Here is a 17,294-nt window from a genome sequence, read left to right as displayed (position 1 = left end):
TTTGGGTTATATAATTATAAATATATATTTCTATAAAATTTTGCTGGTTTTGTTGAGTCAGTGGCATTGAGCAGTAAGTATAAAGCAATATGTATTGATTTCAACATCGAATTGAGCTGCACTGTATTGAAAATTGTCATGTCCTAGGCGATACCCAGCCCAATAGATAAGTGAAAATATATCCATGAATACACATTTTGTGATTAAAATGACAACAGCAGCTATATTCAGTGCACTGAGTTTAGGCGTTTGTTTTTAATTTATAATAATTTATATATTTAAGTATGTGCTTCGTATTATGCCCCTCAGAAAGATGGATGTCCGATTTTATCAGTAACTGTGAACCCAATCTGATCCTTTCTCCATTCTTTGTTGTCTGAGACAGCACAACAAAGATTTGAGGACTGATTTGTAAAGAATAAACCCCTGGCAAAAAGTACGGAATCACCAGTCTTGGATGAACACTCATTCAGACATTTCATTCTGTAAAACAAACTAAGATCAAAAACATGATACAATAATAAGGTCGTTCCAAAGTGCAACTTGTTGGCTTTCAGGAACACTCAAAGAAAATAAAGAGAAAACATTGTGGAAGTCACTGAATGTTACTTTTATTGACCAAGCACAGGGAAAAAAATATGGAATCACTCAGTTCTGAGGAAAAAAGTATGGAATCACTCAAATTGGAGGTAGAAAGTAAGGACACACACAGTCAATTTCCTTTCCCTAAATGGACACCTGCCTCAGATTAGATCTGCTTGTTAGTCTTAAAAACACCTGCAGTCATGACACCTTGGAGGGCTGCTGGACGAAGTGGAGTGGCAAGAACCATGTCTCCAACAAGAGAAATGTCTCTTGAAACAAAAGAGAGGATTGTGAAACTTCTTGAAGAAAGTAACTCTTCACACATGGTTACTAAAGATGTGGGCTGTTCACAGTCGGCTGTATCCAAAATATGGACCAAATACAAACAGCATGAAATGGTTGTTAAATCCAAGTGTACTGGTAGACCAAGAAAGGCATCAAAGCATCAAGACAAACAACTTAAGGCCATTTGTCTTGAAAACTGAAAAAGTACAACTAAACAGATGAAGCATTAATGGGAGGAAGCTGGAGCCAATGTATGTGACCGAACCGTAAGAAATCGCCTAAAGGAAATGGGATTTCAATACAGGAAAGCTAAAAGAAAACCATCATCGACACCTAAACAAACAAGAACAAGACTGCAATAGGAGGTGATGAAATAATTTTCCAAGATGACAATGCATCGTGCCATAGGACAAAAACAGTGAAGGCATTCCTTGGAGAAAGACACATTCAGTCAATGTCATGGCCTGCAAATAGTCCAGATCTCAACCCAACTGAAAACCTGTGGTGGAAATTTAAAAAATGGTCCACAAGAAGGCTCCGACCTGCAAAGCTGATCTGGCAACTGCTATCAAAGAGAGTTGGCACCAAATTGATGAAGAATACTGTTTTGTTATTCATCAAGTCCATGCCTCAGAGACTGCAAGCCATTATAAAGGCCAAAGGTGGTGCAACTAAACACTAGTGATGCATTTTGAATGGTCCTTTGTTTATCTGTTTTTCATGATTCCATACTTTTTTCCTCAGAATTGAGTGATTCCATACTTTTTCCCTGTGCTTGGTCAATAAAAGTAACATTCAGTGACTTCCACAATGTTTTCTCTTCATTTCTTTGAGTGTTCCTGAAAGCCAACAAGTTGTACTTTGGAATGACCTTATTATTACCTCCACCAAGGGGAGGAGGTAATGTTTTTGGTCCCATATGTCTGTCTGTCTGTCTGTCTGTCTGTCGTTCTGTCGTTCTGTCTGTCTGTCTGTCTGTCTGTCTGTCTGTCTGTCGTTCTGTCGGTGGACAAAATTATTCAAAAACTTGTGGACGGATTGTCATGACATTTTTACCACATGTGGGTACTGGCCCAAGGAACACACCTTTAAATTTTGGTGACGTTCCATATCACGATGCAGATACAGGAATTTTTTTTCTTTTAATTCAAGCGAATCAGTAGGGCTATGCAGTGTCATTACGTCAGACGCATACCTGTAGGAAACAGGAAGTACAGGTGGCAAACTAGCTGGGACTACATCTCCCAGTATGTCTACTATCAGGAAAGTTTTGATTATTCTGTTATCAACTACTTCTGGTGATGTGACATGCTGTCTAGCCTGGTTTAAACCAGACCCTGTCCTTCACTTTGCTTCGTACAAGGGTCTGGACTTGTTGCATAGAGAGTCAATTTTTTGCAGGAGGCGTGGCCTCTGCTGAAGCATGTGTGTGTTGTCGGTATGAAGGAGGCTAAGCTAAGAAGCTAACCAGAAATTGCGTGTGCTGTAAACAACCCTACTGAGAGGAGAAATATACCGAGCCAAACGAGGTGGCTGTAAATGAGAGCTGCTGCTTTGTCAGACAAATTTAATTTAATCTGGAAGCCTTATCAACACGGACTGGCTTCATTCACTTCCTCCACTGCCGTATGCTAAAATAACTAGCAGACACTGAGCAGAACATCGACGTCATTCAAAACTCCTCCTTCTGTTTGCTGATTGGCCCAGTTAAAATAAACTACAAGCAGACACTGCGCAGAAAATTGACGTTCTCTTCTCTGATTGGCCCGGCTAAAAATCTGCCAGCGAAATCCATCTCAATGGGAGAAGTCCCAGACGGAGCAGTGAAGGGAAACTAGAATAGAGCGGAGCTGCGTAGGAAGGCAAAGGCCAGGCTACATGCTGTCTGGAGACATACAAAAATAAATGTGATTCTCTTCACGTTACGAGGATAACAGTACACCGACAGCGGGAGGAGGGTCCAGCCGAGCCGAAGCTGGACTGTCCGCAGGAACAGCTGATCAACCAGGTACCCCCTCCACATAAGAACTTCATTCTGTGATTGCTCTGAAGTTTGTGGGACTGTTTGTGCTGAAAGCGTTCACACTGTATTTTGTTTCAATCACTTGCTTCATAAAAATAAAATAAAATAAATAATTAAAAAAAAATTTTTTAAAAACCCACTCACTTCATGGGCCGACTGTACCAGGAAGCACTTTATAAAGAGAGTCAAACCATTACAAACTCATAAAAGGGGATAAAACAGATGTTTTACACGGTGGAATGTGACTGGTGAAAACTTAGGAGCTTAATCCGGGACCAGTTAGACGATCAAAAACGTTGTGTGACGAGTCTGACTTTTTTTTTTCACATTGCACTCCACCAGGAAGAAACCCCGTGCTGCCTGCTTACATGTTCGCTACGTCAGAACTTATTCGGCAAATGTGTTTCCATCTCTGCTTTTGTGCATTTACTCTATTACAGGATGGGGGAAATTGGTCTTAGCGGAGGTTTGCACTCTCCGAGTGCTTCTAGTTGTATCATGTTTTTGATCTGTTTGTTTTAGAGAATGAAATGTCTGAATGAGTGCTCATCCAAGACTGGTGATTCCATACTTTTTGTCAGGGGTTGCATGTACACAGTTTGTCCTTCTGTCACACTTTGCCCTACAAACTTGTGTTTATTGCAGGACGTCCACGCCTCTTACATTCTTCATGTGGACACACCTTGTTGAACCACGCCAAGACTAAAATGAAAAAGGAGAGGAAAAATGTTAACAGGATTAGAACATAGAACATGCATGTACAGATCATGCTATTTCTCTGGCACAAGAGGCTAGTTGTCATATGTTTCTGTGAGTATCTTAAACGTCTTGTTCAAGAAAACCACACACTGACCTCTCTATCTGTACAGCTGTGCCTTCCTGTGAACACAAATCAAATGTAATAAACATGCACAACTCAGCATCTTTAAATATAAACTCAGGTGCACAGAGGAGAAACCAGTAATCTCTGTGATTGAGTCACCTGGCTTATTGTGGACAGAACAAACAGGTCTCAGCTAGAAGACATCATCAGAGTGACTTTATGATGCATTTTTAGAGGAATACTGGATGAAACAGAGCATCCATCTCTCTTAATTAAAGCATATTTGTTTGACAGTTTTACTAATTAGTTTCTATGGCATACACATTGCATTTTTATTTAAGATTTTGATTCCTGTATAATTTATTTTGGTTAGGGCTGCCATGTTTGTTTTTCTCTCCAAACTGCTTTGACACCTTCCACTGCCGCATTTGCCTTTCTGTCCTTGACACACATGTGCAGTAGTGGTCATTGGGGTAGGCCGTGGACGTCACAAGACATTATACAGACAGGCTCTGGTATCATGGCTACCTGACAACGGAGCTCAAAAGTGTGGGATCATTTTAAGAACATGAAAGAGAAACTTGTGCAATATCTGCAAGGCAGAACTTGCCTTCCACAGCAATTATTTTTAGTTAGCATATAGCTAAAATCTAATGATGGTTATATAATAGCAGCTGCATTCTGGCGCGATAAGCTGTACGAATTAACGTATGATCCAATTAGTCGACTAATCGAAAAAAGTAATCAGTGATTAGTCGACTATAAAAATAATCGTTTGTGGCAACTCTAATTTTGGTTCTGTTTTCTTAATATAAATAACTAATAGAGGAGTGTTAGTGCCTCTATTGCTAAAAACACGAGTACAGTTTCACAGTGGCTAAGCTTTCAAAAACAAAATATTCTCAAAGTGCTGATGATGCACATTTTTTGCTTCATCAAAAACAAAAACCTCTGCAAATGACCTCGGCCTCACAACCCACAAAAATATCTGTGCAGCAGTCCTGCTCCATACATCACAAACACTGTTTAGTTTTATTCTCCTCATCCTGGGACAACTTCCAGATATCATCCCTGTTCCCGCCTACTTTGACTCCACCTCCCCGCCTATCTCTTATGATACGCAGGAATTTTCTCATACATTGTTTTGGGAGCAGAAATATTTCATTATCTAAGACGAATGCTACAAATGAAGACAAATACCATCAGGTAGACGTGACTGATCAATGAGGAACAGTGGCTGGAAAGACAGGAACAGAGGAATGTTGGCACAGTTCAAGAATCTCACATTAAGAAATGAGCTACATTTTATAAAGAGCAGAAATTCCTATAAGAAAGTGCGCCTTTTCTAGATGGTTATACGACAGCTCTGTCTCATCATAGCGCACTTCAAGGTTACAGATCATGAAATCAGAGCTACCAAATTAACTGAGCTTTGTGTTCTTGTCTTTAGACCACATATTAAAGAAGCCATTGTTAATCCTAATTTATGCTTCAACTTCCAAAGAGGCTTGAAGTTAAAGAACTTGAATTTGTTCCGGCAGATGGAAACGCTGTCAGCAGAGATATCGTCAGTGAGATTTGATTAAAGAAAAAACGCACCTGCTGCTCGATGAGCTGCGAGTTATTTAAAAAAAATGCAAGGTAGAAAATATGCGTTGCTTCTGCGTGCCACGCCTAACCCGAAAACCAAAGCATGAAAACCGCTAAATAAAGTTGGATGAAGTCCAGCTGTTCTGGGAACATCACAGAACATTCATTTGTGTTCAGAACAATGTGTGTGTGTGTGTGTGTGTGTCAGCATGTAATAGCCCAGTGTCATGTGGATGAAGTCCTCCATTGTGTGTTTTCTGTTTTGTTTCACAGCAAACATGACATTTCTCCTGCAATTATCAAGGTGTTTTGATGATGATGACAGTCGTGTGTGCTTCATAAACTCTTGTTTTGGATGTTTTTTTAATCTTAAAAAAATATTTTTATTTTAAAGAAAATTACAAATATGCTAATTAACAGAACAGAATTATGAATGAAACAAAATTTGCTTTTTGGCTTGCAAATTAGGCTTTTTGTTCGTCAATTTGGATAAAAACGTCAATGAAAATGAGACAAATTAGGCAAAGGTGCTAGAGTAGTAGTGAATATTTTACTGTCTTTCCACGTTTGTAAAAATTAACTAATATGATTCCTGTACCGACGCAAGACTTGTCAGTTTTCATTTATCTCAAGGGAATGCATCATTAAAAAAATCCACCTTTTTCACCATTAAATGCATTTTGTTGTGTACTTGGAGTCTCTAGATATGCACAAAAGTTTAATTTAGTCTTTACCAGTGCTGCATAGATGTCTTTTGTATTCTTTTTGGGTCATATTTTACAACTCGTTCACAAAACAATAGAGAAAACTTTTATGTCAAATTATTTGCGACAGAACTGACAAATAAGTTGTGGATCGGTCTGGAAGCTGGAGGGATGCGAGGTGTGAAGCCCCTTGTTTTAATCTAAAGGAACTGTATCAAAACCAGCTGCTTTTGAGACACGCCTCAGAAAAGGGGTGAAAAAGGTTGGTATAATTCAGACCAAAGCATTGCAGTTACACTTTAAATAGACCCCAAGTGAATGATCTAAATTTGGAAAAAGAAGGATTTAAAARCATGATGTCTTATGTTAAGAAAAGACTGAACAGCTTCGTTACATAATTAATTTATCCTCTGCAGGAAATATCTGAGTTAAGTGATGATGGCATGGTCCTAATAAGTGTTATGCCTATTTTCTCATGTCCACTTTTATGAAAAATGTCCAACACACATCCAACTGTAAACCCATCCTGTCTGAAGGCCTCAAGCATAAAAAAGTCATCAGTTTTTAATCTCACTCTAAAGTTACATTGAAAAGTCATTTAATACATGAATTCCCTTCATCCAAGTATTTCCTAAATGAAAAGCTGCACAGATCTCAAACAAATAATTTTATTTCCCGTAATAGGAATGTTTGTGCACTGTTTTAATTGGTTATCTGTGACATTGAAACACTGAAGTGGTATGTTAAGCAGAGGTCAGCTGACGGGCGTTAACACAAACCTCATGACAGTAGTTTAGACAATTTTAAGTTCTCAAATCAGCCATGTGTCTCTTCTCATTTATACATTTAATACATCGCACATTTAATCATTTCTTGAAATTGTTTTCTAGCTTTGTAATTCTTCTTCAGTTTATCTCTTGTAGAACTTGAGCCTTTGATAGCCCCTACCACATGTTTATCACCTTACTGTTGGTCCACGTTCACCATCTGGTTGACATCTCTGCTGAGTGTCGAAGGGATTTCTTTTTATTAACATCACTGGGTCATTTCCTGCCTTTTAATGGTCTGCACTAAGGAAGCGCTGGCTGTCCTGTTGAGTGGTTTTCCATTGTGCAGTTTCACTTGTTTCAACTCTACTCAGGTCCAGTTAGTCTCTGTGGTTTTGGATACAGCTTTGTGTGCTGCCTCATTGTGGACAGGACCATCGTAGTGCCGCTGCCCGAAACTTCTGCATTGTTATTTCCAAGGCAAACACAACACAACGGTGGGCAAATAAGTCAAATAAAGTCACAAAATACCGTCCGCTGCCACAGTTTCTAAAAATAACGTGGCTGAGTAAAGGCCATTTTCTCTTCGCCAGTCAGAGCCTGGAAATCAAGTCCRTTTGGTCTTGTTTCTTCTGAATCCTGAATGGGCCATGTGGAATGCATATGTAGACATTAGTGCATTAAGTTATAAATAAATAAACTGAAATGTAAAAATTTAGTTGCACAAAATAGATGTTTTTTAGTCACCTACTGTGATTTATGTGCAGTTTCTGTTGACATTTTGTATTTAATTCACTTGTAAAAGAACCAGAGCTACAAGTTAAACTCCATAAAACAGTTTTCTTCCATATTTGCATATTTTTCTTATCAGAGATTCGCTCGCTGGTGATCTTCTCACTATCTAATTTTTAACTCTCCAAGCAGTCCCCTGCTGAGAGTGTGTCAGCTAGTGACCGTCCAAAGATGTTGAAAAGCTCCAAGAACATTTTATAAATTGTTAAAGACAACGCTGTGCTCCTGCCCTCAAACAGTGCAATGAGAGTCAACGTTTCTGTTGTCGAACAAGAGGCTAATAGCTGCTGCTAACCCATTAGCTAAGTTATCAAACTTGAAAACTGTTGTTACGTCCACGATCTTTAAAGAAATAGGTGGAATAGCTGGATGATTCTGTTGAGTCATAAAAGGACTGATGCGTTAGATGAGTTTGTACTCATGTGAGTGTACTCGTGAGTGACGAAAGCCCTAAAAACTTCCGGACAAACAGGCTGCAACCTGAAAATGAGGAAAGGCTGGTTGCAGAGGCCTAGCAGGTGCAGCCAAAAAAAAAAATAAAATAAAATTAAAAAAAATGAACGGGCCGTTTATCCTCATGTTGACCTCCAGCCCAGATGGTTTTAATCACAGCTTTTACTTTGTCACAAATTGTGAGTCATGCTGGTACAAGTGTTGCAGGGTTTATTTGGAAGTCCTGGTTTTCACGCTAGTTCAGGCACAGATGGTTATCCATATTTGCCATCATTGTAAGTGTGGGTGTGTAAACTTTATCCCACATTTTGGTTCTGATTTGCTGCCCATTTTATCATAACTTATGTGAAACTGAGTTTTGTTCTCTATCATTCTTATTTGCTCACCCACCACATTTTGCACCCAGTGTTTGTCCCCTGAAAGTTCAAAGTGGTTGAAGGTCCCTCACCAGGGTTTAGTGTTTGTCTAATTGAACCCATGGGGAGTACGGTGCAGAAAGCAAACACTTTGTTTTTCAGCCCTTTTTGTCTGGGTTTTAGTGACCCTTTTTTAGCAACCAAACTGTAGGATTTTGCATCACGATTTTAAGTCAATATTCAAATTTAACATCCTTTGTTGAGACTAGAAAGACAAACTTGTTTAGAAATCTTTTTTTAGAAACATTTTAAAGTGGTACTAGTCAAGTTTTGTATTGCTTTAAAGATTTTTACACAATGAAATGGTATAAAAGTAATTGTACCATTAATTTTGGGAATATATGTTTCCTTTGAACTTTGATTTCATTATGAAATTAGCAGTTAACTGATATCCTTAGACGGTTACAGCACTTATGTCCCAATTATTTACCTCCAATAACAAGATACACCTGTTAGGGTCGTCAAGTTTGAACTCATTTCTTGTGTTTAACATTGACTGTTAGGCTTTACAAGATTAAATATAATTGAACTTGGGGTCTTTTGTAACAGTTACAGTATTATAGTGTTTATGGGTTATAACTTAATGTGCTTGGCTGATGGATAAAAGACAGTAACCAACAATAAACCCAGATGTGCAAAACATCTTATCTGTTTAAGAAACCTTGAGAAGCATCTGGCTCGTTAGCCAAATGTAGCACAGATTTGTGCTGTACTGGCCTTCTTCAACGCATTATATATTAACTCAAAGTGTTATGGAATCATCTTATTGTAGGATTGTATAAGGATTCATTTTGACCTTTGCAGTCTTGTTTTGTCTTGTTTTATCTTTGTGGATCAGATTAGTTGTTTCAGGTTGATGGTTTTTGTGGTTAAATATTTAACTGAGGGTCTAATGGCTGTTAGGTGTGTATTTATGGGTTATAATTGACTGTCATTGGCTGATTTAATGCCCACAGTCCAATAAAAGACAGTAACCAACAATAAAAGCAGACATGAGCAAAACATCTTATCTGTTTAAGAAACCTACAGGAACATCTGGTTTATTAGCCAAATGTTGACCGGATTTGATCTGTACCAACTTTCCTGTAAAATATTGTATATTAACTCAAAGCGTTAAAGAATCATCTTATTATAGGATTGTATAAGGATTCATTTTGACCTTTGCAGTCTGGTGTTTTGTCTCATTTTATCTTTGCAGATCAGATTAGTTGATTCATGCAATTAACTAATGATGGCAGACAGAAAAAATTAATAAACAGCAAATAAAACACATTTAGGTTGCAGTTTAACATAAATCTATAAGTGTACTGACTGTTTGACTTTTCCGTTATTTAAATCACAGGATGTCCCAATACACCTTGTTCATCATGAGTTTTCATAAAAGAATGCCACATGATCATGACTGACCAGTGGTGTGATCCCACTTTCTTGTAAACAAGTTAAAAAAACAAACTACATAGCTGTTTGTAAAGAGGCATGTTGTTTTTGAATAAGGTGCGTTCACTGACATCAGTTCTACTTAGTTTGTCATTAAAAGCTGGCAACACAGTTTGATTTCTGTGTAAACCCTGAAAAGATCTTTAATTTTCAGTTGAAGTTGATTGTTAAACTAGGTTTTAGCTACACTACTGGTTGTTTTTTTTTTTTAGTTCACACACAAAAACAAGGAAATAAGGGCACTATAAAAAATAAAAACATGTTTAGGTTTCTCCTCAAAAGACTGTTTMAACACAGAAGATTGAGGTTTTCGCAGAAAATAAAATAAGCCCAATAAACCCAACCTTTGAATCTTAATGTAAAGTGCTGCAAAGAATAACCACTCCTCACATGTCCTGTTGGTTCACCAACAAACCATGTATGAAATGTGACATGAAACACGTACACACAAGATCTTTCTTTCCTGCACTCACCCACCGAAGATTAGAACTGTTGCTTTTTATTTTCTCTGCTTTCTGTCTGTAAACGTCTCAGTGGTAAAGAGTCTTAGACCACAGTAAATAAAAGAAGCTCTTGTGGAAATCCATCTGCTTTGATATACTCCTGTTTCTGTCCAAATCATTCAGTGTGAAAGCAGGTTTCTGATCTGGGTTTAACAGTGTTACTGCCCCCTTGTGGAGATTATTTCTCAAACTTTCATTACACTGTTCAGCAGAAACAAGTTGTGGTCACCTTTCATATGTACAACAGAGTATTAGGGCCACACGAGATTTTTAAAAAAATTAATACGAGAAGAAAAGTCATAATATTACGAGAAAAAAATCGTAATTTACAAGAAAAAATTCATAATATTACGAGAATAAAATCATAATATTACAAGAAAAAAGTCATAATATTCTGAAAATAAAATCGTAATATTAAAGTCATAATATTACAAGAACCTTTACACAAAAAAGCAGTCTTACCACTGCATTAAAAGGAGGAAAGTTAAGCAACTTGTGAAGTTCTTTTTTTAGTATCAGTTAAAAGAAATGCTTAATATTTTTAGCACATTAGCATCAAATTATCAGTTGCTGGACTTTGAAACGATTGTGCAAATGTTTATATGCATTGTCATATTTAGTCGTCGCGTAATCTGTATGAAAGCATATTCTATTCTGTCCCCCTCTGCAGGTGATCACCTGTTTCGGCCTTTCTGTCGTCTCGTGTCGCTACGTGGGCTTCGCCGTGGTGGCCCTGCTGGTGGAGATCAACTCTGTGTTCCTCCACTTCAGGCAGATGCTGCGCATGGCCAACATGGCCGCCAGCACGCTTCACCGCATCAACAGCATGATCAACCTGGGCACGTACGTGGTTTTCCGGATCAACACGCTGGCCTGGATGACCCGCTGGCTGGTAATCAACAGGGACAACGTGCCCCTCGTGGCGTACACGCTGGGCAGCGTGGGAATGGCCATCATGACGGCCATGAACATTATCCTCTTCTGCCGGCTGCTCAGGAGCGACTTTTTAAAGAGCAGCATGCGGGACGGCAAGAAGGAGAAGGAGACATAGTGCTCTCGTCGCTCCTCGTTTGCACCCAGTGGCTGAGACGGACACCTGCATATGCAGATGGAAGAATGTGTTCATATCTGTATGAAGAACCAAACGACCTCTCTTTAAACTACAGCGCACATCTTTTGTGCTGAAAGAAACCTCTTCCTGTCAGCTGCAGGTGTAAAACAACAGGAGGCCTTTATTGCTTACACCAAACGCCTTATTGTCCCACTGGGTGATAAACTGAGGACATGAAACAAATTCTTCTGCCTCCGGTTAATAAAACATCTTCAGCTACATCACAATAATATTTTATTTTTATATTGCGGTGTTATTTTTTATTTACAGCCGAGTTAAACCTGTTAAGAGGTGAATGACGTGTTTACCGCCAAAGCACCTCGACAAAAGAAATGCCTGCTACCTCAGAACCTGCTCTAGTTCTTTACCTCTACCCCTCATGATTCGCTGTTGGTGGTACTCTGTTCACTCTCAGCAAATAAAATGTAAAGTAAGCAGAGAAAACGATACAGTAGGACAAACCCTTGCTTTGAGTTTAACTTTGAAGAAGCCTTTAAATGAAGCAGAACATATTTTAATTTAACATCAGTGCAACTTGTAGCAAATTTTAGGTTTGTTTTACATATTAAAGACAAAAAAATTCTGAATAGTTTAATCAGGCGTATAGTAATTTATGATTACAAAGTACAATCATACTACCTGTACTTAGTTTAAGCTGGTCTGTGTTTGTCTGTAAGGCTTTTTCCTCGTGCAAGCAGACTTAAACCCTGTGATTTAAGAGGTAAACAAACTGCATATTGGCTAAAATGCTGTGATACAAATAGCCTTTTTTTAAACACCACCATGACTTTAAGTCTGCAGTAGGAGCTTTCAGACAGAAGAGGAGCTGCTATTCTTTGCATGACCGCTAGAGGGCAGCACATTCCTAAACATCACCGCAGTGACCTCCAACTCCAAGCAGCCAAAAAACCCGCAGATGTTTGTGTATTGTAACTATTTTTTTCCAAGATCATGCCTTTTTAATTCAAAGAATGTTAAGAAATAAAAACAGACATGGAGATTTTCCAGAGGAACAACAAGCAGATCTGAGATCTGTGGACTGTTAAACACAACCGTCTCTTCCAACACTAATCATCTATTTACAGATCTGACACAATGTTGAAACATATTTTCTTTTGTGCAACATCAGTGTTCAATAATTGTATGCATTTGTAATTTATTTTTACTTAAAACAAATTGTGGATTGAAGAGTAAAAAAATAAAGTTTATTATTGTAGCTATATGATGCATTTAGTTGCTGAAAGGCGTTTTTGACTGTTGTTTTCTTCACTCAGTGACTGTAATTTTAAGCTCTAAGATGTGGTCTAACTTTATTACAAACTTATTTCAGTGTAGAAACTGTACATAGGAAGAAAACGTTCCTGAGGTGTAAACATGTGCACTTATTCCTGCAGCCGATCAGGAGGCATTACACTCGAAACCTGTTTGAATTTTTATGGTTCAGGCAGAAAACAGGCCTCTTGTAAAAAAAAAAAAAAAATTGCCCCATTTTGCATTGTGTCAAGAGTGTTGGTCTGTTTTCCAAATTAAATATTTTGGGCAGCTTAGTGGTTGTTATGAAGATAATTGGTGACGATTGAAGTTGTTTTTTAATATGATTTCAGATGCGTAATATGTCAAATTTGTGCAAATAACACCAATTGTTTCAGCCAAGTCCAAATTCAGAAACTAACACCCCATTTCCCTTTTGTGTTTCTGGCTTTTATTTCCAAATACAACTCTACCAAAACTGTAAGAACATATTTGTGGCTAACATTGTTAATGAGATTTTCAGGATACGGCTGTAAAAAAACAACAACTTTGTATCATCACAGTTGAATGGAACAAAATAACAGTTTTATTTTTTTTGTGTTTTAGTAAGAATGTTTTGTAATTGAATCTCCTGTTAAGTTTGTATAACATCACTTTAATGTGACAATAAAGTTTAAATGATTTGTCTGACTGCTGTTCTATACAGACAGTATCTTTTGAAAATTTCTTCAAAATCTACCCATTGGCTCTTGAGATATTTTGCTAACAGACACACCAACAACCTAGGAAAGTACTATTGCCCTCCTTTCAGTGGCAAAAAAAAAGCTAAACAGCATTTCAACATATTAAAATTTTGAGGAAAAAAATAAATTTTGTTACTTTTCGTTTTTAAGCTGAACTGCTAGCTACTATTTTCTTCTTTTAGCATTTAAGTGTGTCTTGCTATTTTTAGGCATTATGCTATATTTGGGTTTTAGTTCTTTATACTTTCAGCTAAACTTTAGCTTTTTTTAGCTTTTTGATATTTTAAAGTTCTAGCTACCTGCCAGGTTTTAGTCTTTTGAACAGATACATTGTTTCTAGCATTTTTTTAGGCTAGCCTTTGCAACTTTTAGCATTTTGCTACTTTTGTCTTTTAACCTTTAGATAATTTTATTTTCCAGCTAGCCATTCCTACATTGAATCTATTTTGTTGAAATAGGTGAGGAGTCTCTCCTGGGGCTGCCACCTTATCGTGGTGGAGAGGTTTGACTGTCCCAATGATCCTAGGAGCTATGGTCACCTAAGGCAAACAGGTCCTAGGTGAGGGATCAGACAAAGCGCAGCCCAAAGACCCCTATGATGAGTACCATAAATGGATTCAGTGTTCACTCGCCCGGATACGGGTCATTGGGTCCCCACTCTGGAGCAAGGCCTGGAGGTGGGGCACGTTGGTGAGTGCCTGGTGGCCGGGCTTTCACCCATGGAGCCCGGTCGCGCACAGCCCGTAGAGGAGACGTGGATCCCGTTCCCATGGCCTCACCACCTGTGGGAGGGGCTGTAGGGGTCGGGTGCATTGTGTGTTGGGCAGTGGTTGAAGGCGAGGACCCTGAGGGTCCAATCCTCAGCTACAGAAGCTGGCTCTAGGGACGTGGAATGTCACCTCTCTGGTGGGGAAGGAGCCTGAGCTGGTGTGTGAAGTTGAGAGGTTCCAACTAGATATAGTCGGACTCACCTCGATGCACCACTCTGGCTCTAGAACCAGTCTCCTCGTGAGGGGTTGGACACTCTTCCACTCTGGAGTTGCCCATGCTGAGAGGCGCCAAGCAGGAGTGGGCATACCTATTGCCCCCCATCTCTGTGCCTGTTCGTTGGGGTTCACCCCGGTGAATGAGAGGATAGCCTCCCTCCACCTATGTGTGGGGGGACGGGTCCTGACTATTGTTTGTGCCTACACGCCTAACAGCAGCTCAGATTACCCACCTTTTTGGAGTGCTTGGAGGGGGTGCTGGAGAGCGCTCCTAACAGGAACTCCCTCGTTCTGCTGGAGGACTTCAACGCTCACATGGGCAATGACAGTGAGACCTGGAGGGGCGTGGTTGGGAGGAACGGCCCCCCCGATCTGAACTCATGGACTGTCCATAACAAACACCATGTTCAAGCATATGTGTGTCCATATGTGCTCTTGGCACCAGGACTAGGCCGCAGTTTGATGATCGATTTTGTTGTCGTTTTATCTGATCTGCAGCCGCATGTTTTGGACACTCGAGTGAAGAGAGGGCGGAGCTGTCATCTGACCACTACCTGGTGGTGAGTTGGCTACATTGGTGGGGGAGAATGCCGATCAGACCTGGCAGACCCAAACATATAGTGAGGGTCGGCTGGGAACGTCTGGCAGAATCTCTTTAGACAGAGCTTCAACTCACACCTCCAGGAGAACTTCAAACACGTTCCGGAGGAGGTGGGGGACATTAAGTCCAAGTGGGCCATGTTCCGTGCCTCCATTATCGAAGCATCTTACCTGAGCTGTAGCCGTAAGGTTGTCGGTGTCTGTCATGGTAGTAACCCTCGAACCCGCTGGTGGACACTGGCGGTGAGGTATGCTGTCAGGCTGAAGAAGGAATCCTATTGGGTCTTTTTGGTCTATGGGACTCCGGAAGCAGCCGATAGTTATCGGCAGTCCAAGCGAATTCAGGCTCGGGTGGTCGCTGAGGCAAAAACCCGGTCGTGGGAGGATTTCGGAGAGGCCATGGAAAAATACTTCCGTACAGCTTCAAGGCGATTCTGGTCCACCATGCGGCATCTCGGGGGGAGCGGTTCACCACCAACACGATCTGTGGTGGGGATGTACTGCTGACCTCAACTCGGGATGTTGTGGGTCGGTGGGCGAAATACCTTCGAAGACCTCCTCAATCCTACTGACGTCTTCCCATGATGAAGCAGAGCCTGAGGACCCTGGGTTGGACTCTCCAATCTCTGGTGCCGAGTTCACTGAGGTGTTAAAAAGCTCCTTGGTTGCAAGGTGCTGGGGGTGGATGAGATTCGCCCGAAATTCCTTAAGCCTCTGGATGTTGTGGGGTTGTGTTGGTTGACGTGACTCTACAATATTGTGTGGACATCGGGAGCAGTTCCCCTGGATTGGCAGACTGGGGTGGTGGTCCCCCTATTTAAAAAGGGGGACCGCAGAGTGTGTTCCAACTATAGGGGGATCACACTTCTGAGCCTCCCTGATGACTATTCAGGGGTCCTGGAGAGGAGGGTCCACTGGATAGTCGAATCTTGGATTCTGGAAGAGCAGTGTGGTTTTCGTCCTGGTCATGGACCAGCAGACCAGCTCTGTGCCCTCAGCAGGGTTCTGCAGGGTGCATGGGAGTTCGCCCAACCAGTCTACATGGGTTTTGTGGACTTGGAGAAGGTCATCGACCGTGTCCCTCTGGGACTCCTGGGGGAAACTCTGGGATTATGGGGTACCAGGCCAATCGATATGGGCTGTTAGGTCCCTGTACGACCTGTGCCAGAGCATGGTCCACATAGCCAGAAGTAAGTCAGACTCATTTCTGGTGAGAGTTGGACTCCGCCAAGGTTGCCCTTTGTCACCGATTCTGTTCAGAACTTTTATGGACAGAATTTCTAGGCGCAGCCGAGGTGTTGAGGGGAACCGTTTTGGTGACCTTAGGATCACATCTCTGCTTTTTGCGGATGATGTGGAGCTCCTGGCTTCRTCAGATCGTGATCTCCAGCTCTCAATGGAGCGGTTCGCAGCCAAGTGTGAAGCAGCCGGGATGAGGATCAGTTCCTCCAAAACCGAGACCATGGTCTTGTGCCAGAAACCGGTACGGTGCCTTCTCCGGGTCGGGGAGGAGGTCCTGCCCCAAGTGGAGGGGTTTAAGCATTTTGGGGCCTTGTTCATGAATGAGGGAAGAATGGAGTGGCAGATTGACAGATGGATTGGTGCTGCGTCTGCAGTGATGCGAGATCTGTACCTGGTCTGTCGTGGTGAAGCGTGAGCTGAGCCAGAAGGCGAAGCTCTTGATTTACCACTCGGTCTATGTTCCTACCCTCATCTATGGTCACAAGCTTTGGGTAGTGACCGAAAGAACAAGATTGCGGATAAAAGCGGCTGAAATGAGCTTCCTTCGCAGGGTGTCTGGGCTCTCCCTTAGAGATAGGGTGAGAAGCTCAGTCATCCGGGAGGGACTCAGAGCCGCTGCTCCTCCACGTTGAGAGGAGCCAGTTGAGGTGGCTCAGGCATCTGGTTAGGACGCCTCCTGGACGCCTCCTTGGTGAGGTGTTCTGGGCACTCCCACTGAGAGGAGGCCCAGAGGAAGACCCAGGACACGCTGGAGGGACTTCGGCTGGCCTGGAAACGCCATCGGATTCCCCCGGATGAGCTGGTCCAAGTGGCTGGGAAGAGGGAAGTCTGGGTCTCTCTGCTTAGGCTGCTGGCCTCGCAACCCGATATCGGATAAGAGGAAGAAAACGGACGGTGAGGAATCCATACTTTAGTTTATTTGCTTTATTTAACTACAGAAAGTAGGCACGAGGCGAGCCATCAGACGCGCAATAAATTCCCGC

General features: G+C 41.1%; 1 protein-coding gene across 1 annotated transcript in view; it reads left to right on the top strand.

Moving 5' to 3' along the window:
- The window catches only part of tlcd2 (TLC domain containing 2), a 26,225-nt gene extending 12,795 nt beyond the window's left edge, over window positions 1-13,430 (top strand). Inside the window, exons 3-4 of the mRNA XM_014005191.1 lie at window positions 2,777-2,878; window positions 11,049-13,430. Coding sequence (XP_013860645.1) covers window positions 2,777-2,878; window positions 11,049-11,429 — 483 coding nt within the window. The 3' untranslated portion in view covers window positions 11,430-13,430. The remainder of the gene's footprint in view (window positions 1-2,776; window positions 2,879-11,048) is intronic.
- The last annotated feature ends 3,864 nt before the right edge of the window (window positions 13,431-17,294 follow it).

This window comes from Austrofundulus limnaeus, unplaced genomic scaffold (genome assembly GCF_001266775.1).
Source record: "Austrofundulus limnaeus strain Quisiro unplaced genomic scaffold, Austrofundulus_limnaeus-1.0 Scaffold29, whole genome shotgun sequence".
Classification (NCBI taxonomy): Eukaryota; Metazoa; Chordata; class Actinopteri; order Cyprinodontiformes; family Rivulidae; genus Austrofundulus; species Austrofundulus limnaeus.
The sequence above is the reverse complement of the archived record's forward strand: the minus strand, read 5'-3'. Positions and strand labels throughout refer to the sequence as shown.